We start from the raw sequence: 24,535 nt of genomic DNA on the forward strand, positions 1-24,535 counted from the left end.
TTATCTCCGTGTATTTTGAAAACCCAATAGAAAAACGTTAATAATGTGCAGAAACTCTTTTTTTTTTAATAAAGTAACGATGGGCAAAAGCTTATTTACAGTTCTATTTAGCTACCAATATATATATATATATATATGTATCTCGAATTTTGATTTATCATGCAAAACAAGAGAAAGAAACAGAGGGAATTATAGCTGCCCTTAGTTAAACAATTATATTTTTATCATGTATATGCGATGTTTTCTAACTTTTTTATTTTATAACATGTCATGGGTTCTCTTGTCCACTCTCTTAGACTAAAAATTTCTTTATCACCATGATCCATAAAAAAAAAGGTATTTATTAATCGATTCTAATCAAGTAAGTAATGAACTATATAGAAATAAATCCAAATACTCGTTCATGGATTTTTACTTTTTAGAAAATGTTCTATATTTTTTTTTTAACGTGGTCAATATCAAGAAAGATCAATATATAAAAAAGATATCATATTATAATTAATTAGGGCACTTTATCTTGTCTTTATGCATTTCTTATAAAAAAATTAATAAATTGTTAGATATGGCGGATTGTAAATTTTATCTAAATTGGGATTTGGGAATAGAGTTATGTATGTTCATGTCATTAAACTTCGATTTTATTTTAGTTGCTGGACATTTTTGTTATCGTAGCTGACTTGCATTTTGAATGAGTATTGGATAAATGAATCAATCACAATCCTTTTTTTCCCAAAATACCCCAACTTAGTTCATTTTTAGATATTTTATCACTAAATGAAATCTAAATTAGAATTCTACATAGTTCCTCACCTATTTAAATTTTATAATACGAGTCTTTTCTACTTCACAAATAACCTTACATATAAGTGTACAATCCCTTCGTATCATGTCAGTAAATTATTGCCATAAATAAACAATGCGAACATTTAGTGATAACGCGATTTTGCATAATGAGGAAAAAAATAAAGAAATCGAGATTTGACTCGTTCGTGAACCAATCTATTTATAAATAATAGAGAAAGAAGGACTTCTAAACGTCAAAAAGCACAAATTTTAAGGGAAGGGGTCTTTTCCTTTTTCAAATGATATTAAGTTTGCCAAGAAAGCGAAAACTACAGAAAAATAGACTTTTTGACATTAAATGCACTAAATTTTACCAAAGTAATATAGAAAGGTAAAAAAATTAAAAGTTTTGCTAAGAAAGTGAAAACTAAAGGAGAATCTTTTAAAATATCAATCTACATACAGATACTAATTATATTGTAATTCCATATATGCAGTAGAATTAGCTATGAACAGTATTTTTTAAAGTAGAGAGAAATACTTTACAACTCCATTCGTTTTATAGAAAATTAACATTTTGGAAAATATTTTCTTAATCACTTTTATTATTTGAAATAATTAGTTAATGAAAAATATTTTCATTATTGATAGTAATTAATATTTAAACACTTTTATAGATGATGAAAAAATAATCTTTTATTTATTTTTGTAAACCATGATACAAGTAACCATGGGACGATGTTTTCCAAATCATCAATTTTTCATAAAACAAACCAAATTTACACGTTTAACTATATTTGATTCATATACACATCAGATGCTAGTACATTGATAGCTTAAATGCATGGGTTGTTCACCTCTACTTGCGCAACTCGCTATCTTGCCATCAATCACTTAGGCATATTTGTTAACACTCTAAACAATGCTTAATTCTATTATATTATTCTCTAGGAAAAAAATAGAAATCTGTTTGGTAAATTCTTTGCTAGGAATAGATTTAGCACGGAACCAAGAAAAAGAAAAAGTTTCTTCTTATTCTCAAGAACAACTCCAAAACCAAGGCAACTCATTTTATTTTATTTTTCCTCTTTTCTTTTGTCTTTTCCTTTTCTTTCATTGTCCCTTCTTCTTCCTCATTGCCAATTGTCGGCCATCATTGTGGCCGGCGATCAAAGAAAGGGAAGGAAAATGAAAACAAACAAAAATAAAAATATAATAAATGTATTAAAAAATTAAAAGAAATTATAAGTCACAAAAAAGTTATAATTCCATATATGTAGTAGAATTAGCTCTGAACAGTAGTTATTAAAGAAGAGAGAAATACTTTACAACTCCGTTTGTTTTACAGAAAATTAATGTTTTGAAAAATATTTTCTTAAAAATAACCACTTTTATTACTTGAAATAATTGGTTAATGCAAAAAAATTTAATTATCGATAGTAATTAATATTTAAACACTTTTATAGACGATGTAAAAATAATTTATTTTTATTTATTTTTGTAAACCATGATACAAGTAATCGTGGGAATCATCAATTTTTCGTGAAACAAACCAAACTCACATGTTTAATTATATTCGATTCATATACACATCAGATGCTAGCACAAAGGCATGGGTTGTTCACCTCTGCTCGCGCAACTCGCCATCTTGCCATCAGTTGCTCAGAGCCTATTTGTTAACAATGTTTGATTATGTTATATTATTCTCTAGAACAAAAAGAAAAAAATAGAAATCTATTTGGTATATTCTTTGTTATGAATAGATTTAGCATGAAAGTTTCATCTTATTCTCAAGAACAACTCCAAAATCAAGGCAACTCATTTTATTTTTCTTCCTCTTTTCTTTTGTCTTTTCCTTTTATTTCACTTTCCCTTATTCTTCCTCATTGCGATCAACTAGAGAAGAAAGGGAAGGAAAACGAAAACAAAAAATGAGAAAAATATAATAAAGTATTAAAAAATTAAAAGAAATTATAAGTCACAAAAAAATTTAAAGTTCATACCAAATGCGTTTATATTTCAGAAATATAAATTTTAGGCAATTAACAAACAGCGCGAAATACTTAAAAACTTATCCGAGGAATAGAATAAAAAAAAGTTATTTCAAAGTAAAAATTATTTTCAGAAATAAAATGGTTATCAAACACATTCTTAAAGATCAAATGGCCGTACGTATCAGTTCGAGAGTGGTTGTGGACGACATCCCTTTTCCTCTATCTGCAAATCTAGACAGCGCCGGATGCAGCGGACAAAGCGACGTCCAGAGAGGTCCTGATTGTTGCTCGAGGAGAAAAAGCAACTTGCAACTGCGGTGCATGTTCCAAGGTCCACAAACACATCTCCTGCGGTAGGCTTACCCACTCCGTGCTCAGCCAAGCGCCTCTCCAGTCTCCGCAACATTGGCGAAACGTTTTCGAGATCGACAGAGCCTCGGAGGTGCGGGTCAATGATCCTGCCGAGCAGCCCCCTTCTCTTCCGCTGCATTGCCCATTCCGCCAGGTTCACTTGCCCTCACCAGAGCTCGCGGGGTTAAGAGCTGGCCTCGCACATAGTACCTCAAGTAAAACCACCCGACCGAGGGAACATCGGACTAGCCTGTCAATTGCTGCCTTATAATATACTCGGTGTCCAGATGTCCAAAGCCCCCCTTTACCGCTGTGCTCACGTGACTCGCCCATCGGCGCATCCTTTGATAGGCCAACATTTGCAACCTTGGCAATGAAGCTGTCGACTAGCAAATTGTCGGTTTTCTTCGCGTCACTGCAGGTAATACCTTGAGCCACGCCAGTATGGAGATAGGGAAGCCCGTGTGCAGCTCTTATACGAATCTCTAGCCTACGTTTCTATTACGAAGGTAGCAAGTTTTTGGCACATAAATGGACTCTCAGACGAGCATTGGACATGTACTCCTATATCAACATCATCTCATCGTTCTCGTCCACTAACTGATTAGAGATACCAAATGTCTGTGCCTAAGCTTGGACAGCATCTGAATTTCCCGTCTGGGATTCCGTAATGCCTTGTTCTGATCGCAGGGTTTCCTCTCTTTAACAGCCACTTTAGTCCCATCATTGATTCTTACCGAATAAACATTGGCGAAAACCCCGATGCCAATCCCTGCATCGGAGTCGAAGTTCTTGGTTGCTTCTTGTAACTCCATGAAGGAGAAGTGAGGACCTATCGAGGTCTCGCTGTACGCGAAGCTCGTGTCACTAGCGTGGGTCAGAAGCAACCAAGGCCAGAAGCTGTTCCTATTCTGTCGGTCTCGAGGCCTCTTATGCCTTTTGATCACCAATGCGCCCAGGCCTCCAAAGGCTTTGTACGTCATGGCCAATCCAACTGTGGCAAGCGTGTTGTGAGCAGCTGGAGTAGCTTTCTTCCCATCAACCCCGAATTCACCATCCAGAGTATTCACAGGGTTGCTTATTATCAAGATTCCACACCATTCAAGATGGCACTCGCCAGCCGATGTCCCGAACTCATCAGACCGGCTTGAGGTTTTAGCCCGTTGGTCATCCAGGTAGAATTCACCACGATATCTTTACAGAAAGGCACCGCCGGGCTGTTAGTCAACCTCAAAAAGTCCAAACTGGATATCGCCATCTTGAACGACTTGCTTGCCGTATAGCAGAAGTCTAGCCTGGCCACGAAGTTAAAAGTTCGCGTCGTTATCGAAGCTTCCCGTCACGTTGAAGTTCGGTCTTTGAACTCTTGCATCGACCATCTTGAGTGGCGTATGCGCATACACAATGGCCGGCCCAGTCAACTCGTGCATTTCCTTTGAATATTTAATGACTTCGGAAGGGATAGAAGCGCTTTTAGCCAAGAATTCGCCCTTGACAATGCTTGACATCGTTCGCCCAACACCTCCCCAACGGGTTCTTCCCGCAAAAAGGACGACGGATATAGGGTTGGGCAAAATGGACCAACCGAACTAGAAATTACCCGATCTGGTGCAATCCCCCAGAGAGATCTGCCCATATTTATCCTATAAACACATTAGTAATCGAAAGCATCAAGACCGTCGGAATCTGTGATGGGAAAGAGCATTGTGCCCTTGCGTTGGCAGTCAAGAAATGTGGAACCGAAACCATCTCTATAGAGTCAAATGTGAAGGAGGCCTTCACAAGACTTAAATTTGGCAGTAAAATGAGGATTACTCGTGTTTAATAGATACTTCTTCTTGATCATATATTAGGTGCTGCTGTAAGAAATTATTACGTGATGGTCTTTAATCCACTATTAAAATAATAGTCTATTCTAGACAAATAAAATAAAATAATAAATTATTATAAATTATTATAAGATTTACTCCTTTTAAAATTTGCTGCTGTTAACCAAATATCTAAATGGAAGCACCACATCTCTCGTCTTTACTGCGAACATTGCGGTTTGGTGGTCAAACTGGGTATTGGCCTATTGGAAAGGCGATCCATTTTCGTAGAAATTGCTGCAAGCATCTAGTCTCGTAGTGGGAAGTTGAGTTTAACGGTGTTCGAGTCTTTTAAGGAGTGGTTAGACTTTATGGTAGAGAGAAGCTCACATCGGCGTGTGTAGAAAGATCCAACAAAAATCTCTGCAACTATAAATAGAGCTTTATCCTCATTCACGAAGAAGTGTCACATCCATAGCTTCATCAATACTCCTTCATCCAATATGCGCAAAACTAGTTTGTTCAACTAACCAAACTATATTTTCCTTTTATCCCATAACCTATAACTTCAAAATTATCCTATCTTATTCCATTGTCCATCCTTCACCAAATATATCCTGCACACATATACATTTGCACATCACACGAATTATCATTAATATCAAAACCATTCTTCCGCATATTCAAATTTTCAAGGTTATTATTAGAAAGAAATGCTGTTGAACCCGATGCCACCCCACACTAGACAATCGAAGGGATACGTGGCGTTCGGCACCAAAGATCCTAGCCGTCACATAAATAGGTGTGGGAACGTGTGCGGATGCGATCAAAATGTGAGTACGTTGTCCTTGGCTTACAAGTACCAGCAGAATTAACGTTGGTCTTGAATATACTTGTACCTAGGAAGGCTACTAAAGAATTAGCTCGCAGTCGAAGATGATGTCGTCCTTCGGCGAAAACGGGACCCATCGGTGTAATGCAGACGTTGGGTTAAGTTCAGAAGAGCTGAGAAAAAGACAAAGCAGGTAGTCATCATTGATTGCGATGGTGATGGTTGAGGAGACTCGGAAAGGGTTTGAGTCGTGGCTTCGTGGGTTTTTCATTCTATCTCCATCTCCTCCTGGAGAAGCAGGAGAAGAGAACTTCGACCAACGAGGATTTTCCCAGAAATTGCAAGAAAAATATTGCCTTTAGGTGTTTCGACGTTCCTATACGCTGGTTACATTTTGTTAAGACTTAAGAGCACAGGTAGAGGCAGGAAGGTGACGGTGGAATCGAACTTCATCCGCTAAATCTTTTTGTGGCTTTTTATTGTGGGGAATCTTTGATAGAGACCGACCTCGACTGTCATATAGCTTTTGTAATGAGATCCACTTTGGACAAACGCTAACCCATAGATTAGCGACGAGCCAAGTGATCGAAGCAGTCGGACAACGTTCTCGCCCCTTTCATCTCTCCAATGTCGGTTGTCTACTTCGACTCTTCTGCAACGTGAATGGCAGCTCTTTTCGGCGATGCCAGTCTTAAGCTTCCTGCAAACGCAACCAATGAGCAGCCCTTCATTTTACCATGGTGTCAAGCATAGCCAACAAGGCTTCGGCTGATAAAATGCGATTCTTCTCTGTTTATCGAATGCAAACATCACGCGTTGGTAAAAGGAAAACGACAAGTTACAGAAAATGCCGAGTCGGACCATAATTTCGGTCCTTTCTGGTAATCATTGGGAATGTTTGCAATGCTGATACTTGCGGCCCGCCTGCACATGCGAGTTGAAACTCCACGTCATAGAGCTGACACTTCCTTTTCCTTCTTCCGTCTCCGGTCAAATCAAGATCTTCTCCTTGCTCTGCTTTGCCTGTCACGAGCGTTGAACCTCGAGATTCACAACATGTGACGGGCACAGCAGGCGCAACACCATTTGCTGTGTAGCAACAGTGATTACACCAAGATCCACCTCGTTGTCGTCTAGCGATAAATATTCCGAAAGTGCCAATGCGTATTCTCTGTCTTTGCCGGTAGGCGTAATGACATCAATTATGTCTCGAAATTACTCGCACTGGTAATCTAAGAACTTCGATTTTTAGTAGCGCTGGTTATTAATAACAGAAAGAATTATATAGTAATCACATCAAAAATGACTGCTTAGTATATGATTATGATTAACAATTGATGGAGTAATTTGATATTATTTTAGTTACACTATTTTGAAAATATTATTGTCATAATGATTTGTCGCTCGTTTGAATATTATTGAGGACTACATGCGAAAGGTGGTATTTAATTCATTTAGCAATTCATTTAGCAATGCAATCATTAGATAGTGATTTAGTAATTCATGATATTGCGTATAACAATATAAAAGTCGATGACTTGCGACATAATAATAAAATTAAAAGAAGAAGAATAAAGATTCTACCCTGTCATGGGTACTATGATAAAAGAGTATGACATGACAGCCAATGTCACTCTACTCCGTAAAAATCTAAGCACCCACCACAGGACCGTAAAATCAACGCGGTTAATATAGTTCAAATCGTCAATTTAAAAAGCCCCGATTATAGAAAAGACCTCTCAATGCCGGGCTATATTTTTAGAAAGTGGATGTTAATCGATATTACAACGGAATCGATCTGAGTTGTCGCTCCATGAGATTAGTCGGGTACTCTGATAGATGCCTGTGCCCTATGTCATAAGGGGAAAATGCGGAGAAAAGAGACTGATCGATTCATGCAGCGAAGCCTATCCCTCGTGACTCTGTTAAAGGCCTGAATCTGCATCGTGGGCCGCGGCATGGTGCAATATGTATTTCGTCAGGCCCATTAAAAAGTATTGAAATTTCTCATGGGCCCACCTTTACCTTTCCAAGCCCGAACATTGTCTTTTTTCTTTCCTTTAAAAAAAAAAAAAAGGAAACCCACCTTAGACATATAATTCATGGGCTGAATCTACGCAAAGGCCTGGTGCAAGATGGATTGGGTCAGGCCTATGATAAGTATCGAAATTTTTGTGGGCCCACCTTCGCCTTTCCAAGCCCAAACATTGTCTCTCCTTTTTTTAAGAGGAAGCCCGCCTCAGACGTATAATTCACGGGCCCATCAAATACTCCACTAACTTTGGAAACTGCCTTCTCAAAGCCCCTTGGGCATGTAAAGGCCTTTGGGCCATATATTTGGTGTTTGGCAAAAAAAATTTTGACTTGCCTTTGCCAAATGCAAGCCTTCAAAAGGCTAAAAGCCCAAAGCAAATCAGGGGTTACCTTAGGCTTTCTCAGCATGCTGGCTTTTAGGCTAGTGCAATTTTTCTCCTAAAATTTTCCTCGGTAATTTTTTGTTTTTTTGATTTTACCCTGATAACTGTTCATCATCTTCATCTTCTTCCCTTCTCTCTATTAAACACCATTAGCATCTATGCATGGTCACCAGCAAAGGGCAGGCGGTGCAGCAAAGGGCAGGTGGTGCAACGAAGGGCAAGTGGTCTAGCTTGGGTCCTGCGGCCCTTTGACGAGGGTCGCCGTGCGGAGGACGCATCACGGCGAGGGTCACGATGACCCAGATCGCATGTAGATTTGGTCACACGATTTGGGTTGTGGCAATCGGCCCCGGCCACCTTCGCGCGAAGGATGTGGCACGGTGGGTAGCGTGACCATTCAACGAAGGTCACAACGACCCTTGCCACGCCGCCTCCTCTGCATGCCGACCCTAGTAGGACGCTTGCCCTTCACCATATCGCCTGCCCCTCCTTCGAACTACCTACCCTTTGCCGATAGTAACCGGCAAAGCTCTTGGCCAACCAACTCTCGTTTTTTTAATAATAAATATATTTTGCAAATTTAATTTGTCAAAACACTATTTTGCTTAAAGATACTTCATAATAGACTTTCACATATACGATTTACCAAACACAATTTGCATTTTGAAAAACTCATTTTAACTTAAAGACCTTTACATTTTCTTAAGAACTTTCCCCAAAAGCCTTCCCAAATGCACCATTTATGAATTGGTTCCCAATTGGCATGGGGATCAAATTGCGTCATGCGCTCAATTCACACACAGGCCAGATCCTAAGCCACCAAAACCAATCCAAGGGGTTAATAAGAGAAACGCATGCCATCGGATATGCTAAGCATACTATCGTCGTCATCTGACAATTTTTTAACTCTTGATTTGGATGCAGTGATGAGGAAGGAAAATAAGGGATTCAGAAAGATATGAGGGAACAGAAAAGAAGTGATTTGAAGGGATTGAGATGAAAAGTTGTTTGGAGGTTGGCGAGCAAAAAGAAATAAAAAAGAATGTATCATGACATGAATATCATCTAATGTACTGATAAATAGATATGAAATAAGAGCATAGGTGAAAAAAAAAAAATTGACCTGACAAATCCACCCTATTCTCTTTTAATCTTGCCCTTTTTAATTATTTTCCTTCATCCAGAAGCAATTGTATATTTAGATCCCCTTCCTTCACTCTTTTTTTTTTTTTGGGCGAACTTTCCATTACTTCACAGTTCCCCTTAACCAGCATAGGGTAAGTTCTTATCATAAGTGACCGCATAGTGAAGCTGAATGGGATTTAGAGACAGAGAATTTTTGAATTTAGATTTATTTTGTTTCGCAAAAATGAATGATTTTACAAATATATTTTCTAAATATGATAATTTATATTGTTTACAAAAATAAATGAAGAAAAATATTTTCATCACATTAAATAATGTTTAAATATAATTTATTGTCGATAATATGAATAGTTTTTATCGATTAATTATTTCATGTGATATAAATAATTATTTGGAAAAAATAATTTTCAAATTGTTTATTTTTACGAAACAACAGAATCTCGATTTTCGACGCTTCGCTTCTAGCTCTCTTTATTTCCTTCGTTTTTTTGTCGGTGGATTCTTGCTCGCCAGGCCTTCTTTATCCAGCGCATGCATCCACAGCCCAACTTGCTTAAAAAGTAGGCCCATTAGAATTTGTGTGGGGCCATTGTCTTGAATGATCATGCCATTTTAAAAGGATAATCAGTTGATTAGTTGCGGTCATGAACAGACAATTAGACCCGTACTAGATAGAAAGGAAGAAATAAAAGTGCTACATTTTCATCTATGTACTTTCACCAATTTTTTAATCAACTCCACACGCTACTCATTAAGAAAAAGTAATCACATCTTTAATTCGATTCCATCAATCGCATCGCCCCCCTAATCGAATTCATGGCTTTGTAATTGCCAATAAGAAATGCAAAACTATTCCTTTATAATGCATATATTTATGTACTTTCACTTATTCTCCAATCAATTATTTCAAATGCTCGCAATAAGAAAAAATAATTATATCTTTAAGTCGGGAGTGTTGTTCATCACGCGTTCTTGAATCAAATTGATGAATGCGTCATTACTGACTCGAAAGAGAATGCAAAACTATTCCCTTTTTGACATATACATTATGTGTGTGTGCATGTATCCAATCCGGAGTTTATACCCGTTGAATACCGAAACCACAACATCTCTGCGTTGACCCCACCGCAAAGGCTGCTTTCGCAAAATGGAGGAATTCTCCAACGTGAAGCGCAACGTGCACCGAGACGTCGACAGGTGATATAAAAAAAAAAAGAAAAAAACGAGAAATGAAAAAACAGGAGAGAGAAAATGGGGTGCCACCGACAATCCCGCGGGGCCCATTCGGGAGTGGTCCGAAAGCCCGCAAGAAGACACCCCCCACCCCACCCTTGTTTGCAACGCAGCTGCAAAATCATGCGAATCCAATTCACCTAAACCTGCCCTCCCGTTTTTAATAATATTGGCTGCCCGAGGCTTCTTTCGTATGATTTTGCTTCGGCGAAGACAAAATCACGATTCGATGCGTTCGATTCCCCCCCCCGTCCGACGCCCATAATTGCACGCGTCACCTAACCCCGGGAGCGCATCCGCCGGTCGGGATGGAGCCCCGGAAGAAGAAGAAAATAAACGGGCGTGAGAACGACCCGCGGCCCTCCAGCAGGAGAGACGTCCCCGTCGGGAAAAGTCCCTGTTTCGGACCCCCCCTTTCTCTTCTAATATGTTCCCATGACACTCTCTCGCACGACACAATATCCTATTTCCAATTCTCCTAATGATGATATCTGCCCGAATAGCGTCGCTCCATGACACTCGCTCGTGACCCAACCACGACAATGATCCGAGCAAGTAAAATCGGTCCACCTTCTTAGGTTAAACGAGTCAAATGGTCAATCGACACAATCCTATTGAAATGTTTAAATAGTAAGTTACACATCTTATATCTTAAATTTTTAGGATAATTGACAGTAATTTTTTAAATTTTCACACTCCATCACAATTAGGAGGTTTTAAGTTCAAATATTCCGATCTCTTATTTGACTCTCCAATTGTATATATTCATATTTTAAGTTAAGGCAAAAGTTCAATTTGCACGTGAAGGACAGTGTTATAAAATGTTTTACGTGATGAATAAGATTGTGTCGAATGTCTGTCTTGATTTATTCTCTGAGGCAAATATTGTAACGATTCTTCCGATTTATTTGGGTGTTAATTTCTCCTCTCTCGTTATTATTTGATAATATTGAATTCGACCACATTTTGTTCCTAACTAGCGAATGCCCCATCCCTCTTCGTGGCACGAAATATCTTTATTCAGACGACGACGTCGGATGAATCAGAAACGCTTCGACAGGGGATATTCCCCCTTGAACGTACTGCGGAAATAATCCCCCAAAAAAATACGAATAAAATCGAATAAAATGATATCTGTGGGGGGATGGGGGGACAACGACAGCTCAGCTTCTGCTCGGAAAATAAAGGCAGCGGCACCCGCCCATCTGTTGGGTTAAATTTGCCGACGCCCCTTTTCAATGGCCTCTCCTCCGTGCATCGTCTTCGCCATTGCCAGCTCCTCAACGTTAATCGTCCGCATTTTCAACTCCCGCATGCCCATTCTTAAAAATAAATAAATAAGTGGACAACAAATAAACAGCATAAATAAAATGGAAAGAGGAAAAATAATATGAATAATTTCTTGGTCTCTAGCGTCCATATGGTGACGCCCGAAATAATTGGCCGAGGCCCCCACCTAGGAGTATAGTGTCGGTCGGGCATGATTCGGTCAACAGAAGGGAGCTACAAAAAAAGGAAAAGAGCATAGGATGCTTACAGTAGATTCCTATCAGCAGCTTCTTGGGAAAATGTCTTCTAAACTACCGAGCGGTGTGTTGACAACTTGACATGGACTCCCCACAAACGTGATTGAATGAGTTTAGATCGGCCAAAATAGATCATAACTCATAAGTCTATTTCTTAACTCAGATTTAATGGACTAAATTGTTATATATATTAGTCATACTCGCTAAATGAATCGTAAGTGAATTTAGGATGATAAAGTCTAATATAATATAATTGTTAAATAAGTTTACAGCTTCCTTTAGACTCAATTCACTTCTATATCTTTATTGGCCTCGCCCTTGCCTTCATTTAGACATGGGTTTTCCTAAATTTAGTTAAATATGAAGGTGTTTTGGCAATATCGATTATGTATGGATTAAGTCAAGTATGGTTAACTAGATTTGAATTGCATGGAAACGAGTCAAATTTGGTTACATGATTGAATTAGGTTGGATCATTTTTTTGACTGGACCTTCACTGATTGATAGGTGTAAATGTGATTAATGATCATTATAGGTTTGATCTACTTCAAATAGGGGATAAGAAGGGAGGAGACCAAATAAAATATTCATGCACAAAGGTTTTTTTTTTAAAGGAAATATACAATCAAATAGAAAAATTGCCATTTCGATGCATAGAATCAATGTTTTGAAAATTAATTATTTGATTAACATAAATGGGCTGGTCATTGATAAGATCATAATGTTAAACTATAAAATTGTGACACATTGAATGAGATAATATGATTGGTTGATTTTTAAGTAAAATGGTAACAATTTCAAACTCCTAGGGTCAATGTTAGAAAATCATGTCATGTATAACGGTTAGTTACATCGTGTGGCATCGAAGGTAAGACGAGACTTGCGATACGGTGACACGGCCATCGTCGGCTGGTCATTTTTTAACAAAAGTCGCTCGACCATGGAGTCCTTTGCTTAATATTTAAAAAAAAAAGCACAAAAGGCACGAGGAAGAAAAAAAAAGGGAGAGATATATAAAAACCACGTGAACCGGAAAAGCCTGGATTGAAGCCCAAGGCTCGAACCACCAAAATTAAAAAAAAGAAGCCCAAGAGAGGGAATGAATGGACGTGCTTAGAAGCCAAGGCAGGGTGAGGTTCTTTTCGCCGGCCAGTAGGGGGGTCCCATTCCCCAGCCAATTTAACCTTCTCAGCCGGTAGCCTGTCCGAGCGACTCGTCCTTGACAGGGAAGTCATCAGCACATTCACATCAACAAGACCATACCACATTAACGACCAATAATTAATCCCAGTCGTCATGTATTAATCTCAAGCGTTTATCGTGGCCACAACCATACGTACGCAATGATTCACTTTGACATCATTTCGTTTTTTTTAATTATTTATGATCATTTATTTAATATAACCACATCCATAATAATTTTTTTAAAACTAATTTTTAGGTTATCAAAATTTCGGGACAAATTGATCAATAACTTAAAATTTTAAAATTGATACATCCATAACATTTTACTATTTTATTAAATTCTACAATGAAATTTTTGTGTTAGATGTAATAAGTTCATGTGGGAATTTTTATTAGTTTAAGATAAATTTAGTATAAGTACATTGATTCGAAGGTTTTGATAACATAAAAATTGGTTCGGAATAAATATAAAATTAATGTATTAATTTATAGTTGTTCGTAATATTATTATTAACCTTTTAATGTATTTGTTTTTGGTCGGAAACCCTTCAATGTACTCAGAAATTCGAAAAATGAACAGAAAAAGAGAAGCATCACGCGGTAACTTTTTCGCGGTAAAACCCCGGCATCGAAGTTAGCGAAAGCCGTGAGGACCCGAAAACGACACGCCTTAAAACAGCAAACGGCATAAACAAACGGACCAAAGCGCCAAAAAAAAAAAAAAAAAAAAAGAAAAAGCCCACATGAACTATCCCTTTAGACAGCACAACACATCCCCAACTGTAACCCCTACACCAACCACGAAGCCACAACGAAAGTAAAAAAAGCGCTGAAAAGAACACGAAGAAGACCCAGACACAGACACAACTCTCTCTCTCTCGAGAGATCAGACACCCCTTGACTTTCTCTCTCTACTGCGGTCCCTTCTTCCCTCCTCCCTCCGCCCTGAATCTGCATTCCGCCCTCCGCCATGGATGTTCCCATCTATGGCGTCCCCGCCCTGCCCGCCTTCTTCCTCGCCTCCCTCCTCTTCCTCGCCGGCACGTGCCCCGCATTGCCCGACCACCCCCGCCCCCACGCCCGCCCGGCGTCCCCCGCCGGCGGCGGCGGCTCCGGGCCCGGCCAGATAAACTCCAACTCCATCCTCGTGGCATTGCTCGATTCGCATTACACCGAGCTGGCCGAGCTGGTGGAGAAGGCGCTGCTCCTCCAGACCCTCGAGGAGACTGTCGGCAGGCACAACATCACCATCTTCGCGCCCAAGAACGAGGCCCTGGAGCGAGATCTCGACCCGGAGTTCAAGAGCTTCCTGCTCGAGCCCCGGAACCTCAAGTCCCTCCAGACGCTGCTCATGTTCCACATTGTGCCGTCCCGGATCGACTCCGCCGACTGGCCCGAGCCGGCCCCGTCGGCCGCGGGGCACCGCGAGGAGCTCTCCCTGTCCAGCCACCGGCTGCGCCTCGCGAAGCGGGAGTCCGGGGAGAGGGAAGTGGATCGGGCGCGTGTGATCCACGCCGACGCCGTGGCCCGGCCCGACGGCGTGATCCACGGCATCGAGCGGCTGTTGATCCCGCAGTCTGTACAGGACGACTTCAACCGACGCAGGAGCCTGCGCTCCATCACCGCCGTGAAGCCGGAGGGAGCTCCGGAGGTCGACCCGAGGACTCACCGGCTCAAGAAGCCAGCGCCGCCGGCGAAGGCTGGCTCGGCGCCGGCGCTCCCGATATACGACGCGATGGCGCCGGGGCCCTCCCTCGCGCCGGCGCCGGCCCCTGGACCGGGAGGGCCGCACCACCACTTCGACGGCGAGGCGCAGGTGAAGGACTTCATCCACACCCTGCTTCACTACGGGGGTTACAACGAAATGGCGGACATTCTGGTCAACTTGACTTCTCTAGCTTCGGAGATGGGGAGATTAGTGTCGGAAGGGTATGTGTTGACCGTCCTGGCTCCGAACGACGAAGCCATGGCCAAGCTCACGACGGACCAGCTCAGCGAGCCCGGCGCGCCGGAGCAGATCATGTACTATCACTTGATACCGGAGTACCAGACCGAGGAGAGCATGTATAACGCGGTGCGGAGGTTCGGGAAGGTGAAGTACGATACCTTGAGGTTGCCTCACAAGATGGTGGCTCAGGAGGCGGACGGTTCGGTCAAGTTCGGGCAGGGCGAGGGTTCGGCCTACTTGTTCGACCCGGATATCTACACGGACGGGCGGATTTCCGTGCAGGGGATCGATGGGGTTTTGTTTCCACCGGAGGAGGAGACGGAGGTTAAGGTCGAGAAGAAAACGCCTACCAAGGTTGCGGCCAAGCCCCGGAGAGGTATGTTGCTTTCACCTTGTACGGTGCGAACTGGTTGTTGATGGTCGTTTAAGGATCTCGTCTCATATAGAATGTGATTTTACCGCCGAAGTTCATGCCGATTTATGCTAGAGATTGTCTATAGGGATGACGTTGTTCTGTTTCCGTGCTGACTTCCAATAAGGAAAATGGAGCAGTGTCGGTGGAGTTATTGGTTTGAGGTTGCGGCTGGATACAGTGACTGGGATGTTGATATTGTGAACTGTGTGGCCTGGAGGTTCTGAGTATTACTAATATTAGAGGAAAGTTGGAACTTAATCATTGTTATGTGTGTTAAATCATGATAAAATTGGGCTTCGGTTCTTTTTGTACAAGAGAGGTGTCGGAAAATTATGGAGCGGGGTTTCAACGGTCATTCCTTATATCAACTATCCTATTAGCCCATTACAGTGGAATTTTCGAAAACCCCAATTAGTAAAGAAGTAGTCCTTCACTGTTTGATCATTCGCACCACATTGTGCCGAGGAAGATTTTACGTTTATATGGACAGAGATTATCCTGTCACAGATTTGCAACAATTCACAGTTTCACAATGATGTGTAGCTAGATTCTGTAGAATTTCTTATCCCTCTTTAGGTTACCAAAAGGTTTCTTGGGCTATGTGTTCATTTTGTTGGAAAAAAGGGTTAAAAGAGGCATAGGCATAACATGATTAACATAAAAATTAGAGTTTCTAATTTTGTTATTACCATGAAAGTTTAAGCTGTTGAAGGTAAAGTTGCTGTAGGTCAAAAGGAAATGAGGAATAGGACTTGGGTAGTTTCTGAAGTCTTCACGATTTCCTAGAGAAATCGGACTGTCAGTATGAAATGCTAGTAGCCTGCTAGCTGATAATAAGCCTTCTCCTTTACCTTGATTAATTCTTATGCACGAGCAAAGAGGTTGTCAAGGGAAAGACAATATTGTGCCAGAACTGATGGACCAGGTCATTATCTTATGACCTTCTTAATTACTAAAGGAGATGCAGATTACCTACGGAGCTATATGATGTCTATTCACTCTATAGGAGTTTATTGTTTCCAATGCCACTGCCATTATTTTTTGGTAGCCTGGTTTAGAAAGCTTTTGGTAAATTTCTTGCTAAGATAAGACTTTTTTCTGCTTCATCTGTGGTAATATGCTTCATTGCATTTAAGATCAACTAGGACGTGTCTTCTGCATATTCTTCAGATGATTTCCATAGACACAATTCTTTTTTGGCTAAATTTTAATAAATGTGATTTGGCAGGAAAATTGCTGGAATTAACATGCCAAATGTTAACTGCCTTCGGACAGCATTCTCGATTCAACAGTTGCCGATGAAAGTCAACCCCTGGTTTTGCACACAGGCTTCACAACAAGCAATTAAGGTTTACTTTTTGAGTTGCTCGACTTATTCTAGCTCTTCTTTAAATCCCATTTCTTTCAGCCCCCATAGTCAATAAACAAATTGAAAACTCAGACCTAGTCAGATACAATTTTTGAAACTAAACTAGCTCAATACTTCTGCTTGATCTCTTATGTAACAAATGGTCCTGAAAAAAGGTGCTCAAGATATTATATGCAGCTGAGGTCCTGTGGTTTTGCTTTTACTCTTCATTTTAATGGATGGTGGTTCTTAAGTAAATTTTAATGCTGCTTTAAACTCGTGTTACAACAATGAATACAACAGAAGGATTGAGTTCTCATGCAACAGAAGGATCAAATTCTCACATCTCAAAAGTCGTTTAAGATGTAAGAGAGCAAGATCCAGTAGCTAGGGTATCCCTTTACACACCAAAAATGGAACTATAAATGGTTCATTTACCATCAACTATAACAGTCGTTCGTTATGCAAAAAATACTTGGCATCATTTATCAAAATTTAGCATATGATAAGTATCTTACATCTACTCGTGGTCTAGTGGGTTAGATAGATGGTAAGAACTATCACCTAAACTTTGGCAGCCTCGAAGCTGCTGCTGCTCGCATGACCTGCTCTGATGAGTTCTAAATGGTTTTCTCTTGATGCAGATGCGATGTGAATGACTGGCTAAGGATGTAAAGAAAAAACACTTCTGGAACAGGTGGCTGCATGTCTGAGTCAAATCCATTTCTTTATTTTCATTTCGGTTTCGTCTTCTTTCTTTTGTCCTTTTTTTTTTTTGGGTGGTTGGCTCTCGAGAGAGGGAAGGACTCCTAGCATATATACTACTTAGTACATAGTGCTTCTTTTTAGGTGGTTGTGAAGGTGGGTGTTTTTTGGAAATGTGTGTATTCAAGAACGAACAGGGCATCGCCTTGCACGATGTGATCTGCTCTTCTCAATAAAACGTTTACAGAAATTTGTGGAACTCAATAAAATGATTCTTTTCTGTAATAACATACCCAGTAGAGAATCTTTTTCCCTTCATTATTTTTTTTCCAGTCCTTAGATGAAATGATTTTGTACTGTGCATTCCCGTGGATGCTAGACTTGGCAATGTCTGACCTTTTGAAGAAGATGCAATCGGCCTTGATCGGATTTTAATAATGCACCTTTGAGAGAGTCTTACCTTATAAGCAGCTATTTTAACGACTACATCATGTTCTTTCTGGTGTCTTCCAAACTGGCAAGTGTTCAGAAATCTAGCAGAGCAGAAGTTATTAAATTACTCAAGAATGATCTGCTTCTTTGTTTTTAACACGATCGTGGGTTTGACATGAAAGAGAATCTTCATATTTTAAAAGAGGCAAGGAGTATACTGGCGCAAGAATTAACACTGCTTAACTGGTGAGAGAAACGTGGGGAATAAAAATAGGGAAGCAGAGTTAGGGAGGCATTAACTCAATTTAACTCCCGAGTCCGGAGAGTTGACCAACTGCTGCAGTTGAATTCGTCTTCTGCTAACTGAAGCTGTTCAGAGAGGTCCAAAGAAAGCTGTTCATGCTTTGACAGAGATGGGACGACAGTTTCTTTAACCACCAGAAGCAAATCTATTTTTCTTTTGCTCAGTTCAGGAAAGGCATGAAGACAAGAAAAAGAGTTTTGGGCATATATGTTCGTTTTATCACCCAATATAAGTCTCGAAAGCTCAGGTGGGAGGATCCCTACGACCGCAATTCGTGCATTGTTTCTGTAAAACGCACCATGGTTTTCTAGCTAATCTGTGCGTACACCAGTGTGAATTCTGGAGAAGGAGAATCTACTTTCGAGATCGATTCAACACCATGCAATGCTCGATGCCAGCCTCATTCCAAAGCATCACTGCTCATAATTCAACTGCCACTTCTGAGTAACTTGCCCAAGAAACAAGAGAAACCTCCCAGACAACCCCAATAGAAGTTCCCAACAAATTCTAGCTATTTAAGTTATTTTGTAGCGATCTCAAGAATTCGAGAATGAAGGCGTTATCATTCGGCTTCAGAGAATAAAAGATGAATCTAACTGCATAAATGTTTTGGGAGTTGATACCTGAAAACCGAACTTCAGTCTATAATCAAATTGTCATTTATCCCAATTTCAGTGTCGGGCTAGTGGCTATATATTTTCCTGATAGTAATGCTGCGTCTCACCGGGCATTGCATGAGGCATCAAGGGGAAACTCGAAAAGAATTCATACACGAAAATGTCCTGAATTATGAGTCAAGTTTAAACACCCTTCTATGTCAAACAAACTCAATCGATTGTAAGTTGATCTGAGTAAAGGAACAGAACAGAAAGAAAGCATCAAGTATGAGCTGTTATGCCTTTAGGAGTGAGCCTATAATGGTTTATTTTGGTCATAAGAGTAAGAGCTAAACAGTGCCTCAAGCTAAACTGTAAACAGCAACAAAAGGCATGAGAACACTGCCCATCCACAGCTTCCCATCCTTCTCTTCCACTTCACTAACTGATCTGACGGTCTTCCCTTCGCTGTCCTCCAGAATTTGCACGAGCTTACCCTCCGGGCTGTACTTCACGACCACAGCATGGGGTCGGCCACCAATTTGGAGTTGGAACTGCGTTTTCACTGAGATGGGGAGCTTGAGCCAAAGTTTTCTGAATTTTGGGTAGAGACCAGAGTAATAAGAGTACATGCTTCGACGACAGTGGATCGCCACCCAAAAGTCGCCATCCTTGTTAGTTCTGACATTGTCAGGAAACCCGGGTAGAACGGCAAATACTTCAGAAGTCCCTGCCTTCTCGCCTTTCAACCAGAACTTCCTTAATCTACAACAGTTGATAGAGAATGAGTCCTTGCAAAATATAAAGGATAAAAATTTCAGGAAATCCCATGCTAATAGTCCTTTTCTTTTTTTCACCGTTCTTTGGATTGGATACCCATCACATCCTAACATCGTGACTGGTTCCAAAATTTCAGACACTGGAAGTCCCACAGTTTTGTAGAATTTCTTCCCAATTTTTAAGTGGGATAAGTGTCTCAAAGTTGAAAAACAACTCATTCTTGGATGCACATTGACAATTGGCAAATGAGAAAAAGGAGGAAGTGTGGCATCAAACAGATGCACTCTTCGGAAGATATGGATTTTGACTGACCTGCCAGTGGCGCCTTCAGAAAACACCAAGAAGGATCCATCCTTGCTTAATGAAACGCCATTTGGAAACTGGAGGTTTCTAATTAGAATCGTGGTCTCCTTCGTGGTTGGATTGTACTTCAGAAGCCTTCCACTATCTTCTGCCGAAAAAACCAACTGTGGGAAGTTCCTGATGAATAAGTTACTAGGTCAGACCGCCAAGTTCAATACCATCTTACTAACAATGCAAACAGAGAAAATAACGGATAACTCAGTTTCTGGCCAGAATTAATGTGTCGCTCCTCTGGGAGTTCACTGGTTCACATGATCTGATCCTCCTCATCAGATCAAACCCAACTGAATAGTGGCCTAATTACTTCACCTGCGTTTAATATCTTTGCTACGATAAGATAAGAATAGAGCCCAGGACATATCAACGAAAAGGTCCCAAGAAAACAGATGACATTGGTGGTCCCCAAACTTTTTTCAATGTTCAGTGTGGTGCCTGAACCATTTTTTCAATTGAGTCCTTCAACTCTTAAAATTAATGTAATCCGTTAAATATTTTGACACCATTAGCCGATGTGACCATAATTTCTATTACTTGACATTAGATTTGCCATGTAGGCATCCGCGTTACGTTATATCTTTCTGCCTCTATTTTGCCCAAAATAAACGAAAATGAGGATTTGATGACTCAGGAAGACAATGTAGCACTCCACATCATTATTTGGCCCATTGAACACCAATGTGGCGGTCCACGTCAAAAAAAATGTACATGACGTGGCGATAAACTTCATGGAGGGACTACATTGAGTGGATTTTTTCGACAGTTTAGGGATTTGATTGAACAAAAAAAAATAAATTCAGGGACCACGTTGAATATTGAAGAAAAGTTTAGGCACCACCAAAGTCATTACCCCAAATTAGAACTATCACGACACCTTCTCAACAATCTACAGGAATTTGAGAAGTCATTTAAGATGTTTGCTTGAGCATTTTCTTCTCTAGCCGATACAGTTTAGAATGGAGTCAATGAAACATTGAGCTTAAGGTCATCAGGGATCTGAGAAAAGAGAAACCTGATTATGAAACAGAGAAATCATTTGCAAACCAGGTAGGTGGTCAAAATAATAAGAGCTGACCTAAGACCATACACCAAAGTGGAATTAGTGAATAGCTGATTATCAAGTCACATCCACCGTTCCTCTCTTACAATCTGAATTTTAGCACCAATACTTAATCCAGGTTCTCCAAACTCAACAAATAGGCATGCCAATCAGATTATGTTGAGTTCTTCAGAAAATAAGGAATCATCCACCTTCACAGGTGGCAGTTTCCATCAACTCATGTAAAACAGATAAGAAGCAATGGGGAGGTGTAATCCAAGATTGGGAAAGGTCGAGGGATGGCCATTCTTACCTCCTTTGGTACTTGGTACTGCTATCTGTGAAGTAGACATTCCCTTCTTCATCAATGTCAAGATCGTTTGTGAACCTCAGAGGAACTCCTTCGGCTTCAGTTGCGAGTGAGGTTGCCAATCCACCTTCAGGACCTACTTTCATCAACCCAAAGTATGCATCTGCAATGTATAAATCGCCAGTTCTCTTGTCGAATCTGAGACCCAAGGGCCTTCCACAAATGTGCTCATTTTTCAAGTAACTCAAAGGAGATGGCTTTGGATCACACAGGCCTGACCTGAAAATAAAGGCAGATTTGTTAGAAGATAGAATGTATCCGGAGACAGGTCTATGATAACCACAATACATGAATGTAGTGTATTTAGTCAAACAACCGTGCCCAATTTATGCCAGTAGTCATGTGCTTCAGGCATGAGCCTAAACTAAACCCGGAACATTTCTGACTGATCATGACCTACTAATACTTAATTCCAAAAGGTAGCATCTTGAAGAAAGATCAAAATCATGTCGACACGTTAAAACTAAAATGGTTTCAACTAGAATGAGTAGCTCATGAAACTTCATTAGACATTCTGATATGTGCCAGCAGCTATCAAATAGACAAATAACAACAGTCTGGTTCAGATTCATATTCACAAATACAGGACTCGGCATTCCTTAGTAAATATAGGAACTATCAAGCAATGGCTTCAGAGACCAAGGGACTGACGATTGCCAGTTACTTGTGAAGTGATCAGAATATTGTGCGCAATAAGCATGTTGATATGTTCATCCAGATTCAGTTCAAACTAATGAGTTCAATCATTCTGGCTTCAACATATGATCATGGCGAGAAATTGCATCCTACAGAATATTGCAGTCATACCACATGGAATGTTCCTTGGGTGACATCATCATCGCTCAATCCACAGTTTTTATACATGTCACACTCGTCCGCTTGCTAGGAATAATTTCGAGTAACCATACTTATGACTAAGTGCACAAGTAACCAACTTGTTCAAGTAAAAGTAGATATGGAGTCAGATGACCCAAACTATGTTCAATGACAAATGGTGAAATGGGGGCAGAACATAGTCACGACCCCTAACTTCTATAGAACAACAACTGCCATAGATAATGGTTGAGCCCGCTTTGGGCGGCCATAGCCTTTTGGTTTTTACTTTTAGCTCCTCAAGCTCTTGGCGTCTGTAGCTTTTATAACTTTTTCAATGATTGTCTGATCTGAAAGCATTATGCATATAGTAAACACGAGGACTAAGACAGTATCCCTCCAAGTCCATGTATCATCTTCGAAGGATAAACTTAACCTTCATAGTTTAGCTCTGTGTGAAGTAGACGCTTCACTGGAAAGGAAAAAAATTTGAACTTTGATCCCTCTTTCCCTCTCTTTCTCGTCAAAGATAAAAAATTGCATAGTTCATGGTTCATGGTACAAGCAATGGCATCGACACGCCCTCAAGCGCCTCAATTTGCCAAATGCTCAAAAAGAACCGAGAGAGACCGACCTGTTCCCCGAAGTGTAGGCGAAGTCCTTCCAAGACTCGCCGTCCCAGAACAGGACACGGCCGTCGGCGACGCCGGCGTAGGGCCCGCGACCCGCCGGGTCGAAGGCGATGCTCTCGGGCCCTTGTATTTGGTTCAGAAACTTAATCTCCGACCTCTGCAACAGGTTCTCGGCGTCCCTCTCGGTGGGCACGTCCGACCAAGGAGGCATGTCGACCTTGTACGCCTCGAAGTCCGGGAAGTTCGCTACCGCGCTCCGCCCGAGCGGGTCGAGCCCGCAGTACAGGGCCGCGAGGAGGCATATCCCGGCGAGTATTCCGGCCGGCGACATTGGAAGGCGTATGGGTAGAGAGAGAGAGAGAGTGAGAGAGGAGGTGTGGTCTGGTCTTGTCAGCAGACGAAAAGGTTTGTTTTTGGAGAGGAGTTCAAGGTTTTGATGGGAGTTGGGCAAGGTGGGTTGGTAGGTGAGAGCGTGGGGGCTAAGTGGTAGATGGACAGAGAAGAGTTTGGTAAGTGGGAGAGGCTACAGCACACTGCCATGGATGAGTTTGAGTTCCGAGATCATCTGGACACCATCGCCATGGAAGCACAAATTCTCAGGAGAAGAAGAAGAGAGGAGGAGGTTCAAATTACAGTGGAGGGAATTTGGAGATCCGGAGGGGATGATGATGGGTTGGTAGTTGGTGGAGCACCGTCCATGACGAGGGACAGTTATTGCTGATTTTGACGAGGATATGAAGTGTGCCTCTTTGCAGATTCCACGTTCTCTTTCCGGCAAAATTGAGCACATCACTGAATCTGTACATAGCGGGTGAATAATGTTGGAGATAGAAAAGTGATTTTGCAACTTTGTTGTTCGATCGTGTGCTAGTAACTCGTCAGTAGATTTTCGTGAGTAGCACGTTCCGAGAGGTGCGAGAGGTATGAAATATTCATTGAAAATCACCGTTCTTAACTTATTTGAAATATTGAAGTTCATCAAGTAAAGATATTTGATTTTAATCACTCACCAACTTTTTTACTTCTCTTTATTTCGGAATGTGTCAACATTTTTTTATGCTTCAAATATTACCGACTATTTTAATAACTTAATGTGTGAATGTTTTAGATTCGTCTAAATTGATACAATTGCCAAGGTGTTGGTAAGTTGTAAAACTGAATATCATTATATTATTAAAATAGTCTGTAGTTTTCTATGTATACATAAATATCAGCACATGTCAATATTTATTGTTTGCCAGCTACCAACGCCAAACCGGGTTCCACTTTTTAGTGCACGGAACGCCAGCAACGTCTACTTAACCAGGAAAAAGCAAATTTACTCTCAAGAGGCAGGTTCTCCAAAATTTCTCGAGAAAAATCGATTTTGATAAGACTCAAATCATCACAGCTCCATACTTCAATCGAAGAAACACACAAGGCAAACACGCAATCTGGTGAAAGACCTTACATCGTTGGAATAAAGCAATAATCGATCACCAACTCTCGGCCCCAATCATCCCATAGTCCGAATGCATG

The 24,535-nt window shown here is 40.7% G+C and overlaps 2 protein-coding genes and 1 pseudogene across 2 annotated transcripts; 1 reads left to right on the plus strand and 2 right to left on the minus strand.

Moving 5' to 3' along the window:
- Nucleotides 1–3,008: 3,008 nt before the first annotated feature.
- Nucleotides 3,009–4,386, minus strand: LOC104435711 (annotated as a pseudogene).
- A 9,690-nt stretch (nt 4,387–14,076) lies between these two features.
- On the plus strand, nt 14,077–17,979 carry LOC104433939 (fasciclin-like arabinogalactan protein 17). Its single transcript, XM_010046858.3, has 3 exons — nt 14,077–15,599; nt 16,867–16,987; nt 17,631–17,979. Exons 1-2 carry the CDS (start codon nt 14,246–14,248, stop codon nt 16,938–16,940), a joined length of 1,428 nt encoding a protein of 475 aa, XP_010045160.2. The 5' UTR covers nt 14,077–14,245; the 3' UTR covers nt 16,941–16,987; nt 17,631–17,979.
- A 1,212-nt stretch (nt 17,980–19,191) lies between these two features.
- LOC104433940 (protein STRICTOSIDINE SYNTHASE-LIKE 3) lies at nt 19,192–23,742 on the minus strand. Its single transcript, XM_010046859.3, has 4 exons — nt 23,020–23,742; nt 21,516–21,791; nt 20,116–20,283; nt 19,192–19,788 (listed from the first exon to the last, which is right to left on the minus strand). Exons 1-4 carry the CDS (start codon nt 23,346–23,348, stop codon nt 19,386–19,388), a joined length of 1,176 nt encoding a protein of 391 aa, XP_010045161.2. The 5' UTR covers nt 23,349–23,742; the 3' UTR covers nt 19,192–19,385.
- Nucleotides 23,743–24,535: the final 793 nt, after the last annotated feature.

This window comes from Eucalyptus grandis, chromosome 2 (assembly GCF_016545825.1).
Source record: "Eucalyptus grandis isolate ANBG69807.140 chromosome 2, ASM1654582v1, whole genome shotgun sequence".
Lineage (NCBI taxonomy): Eukaryota > Viridiplantae > Streptophyta > Magnoliopsida > Myrtales > Myrtaceae > Eucalyptus > Eucalyptus grandis.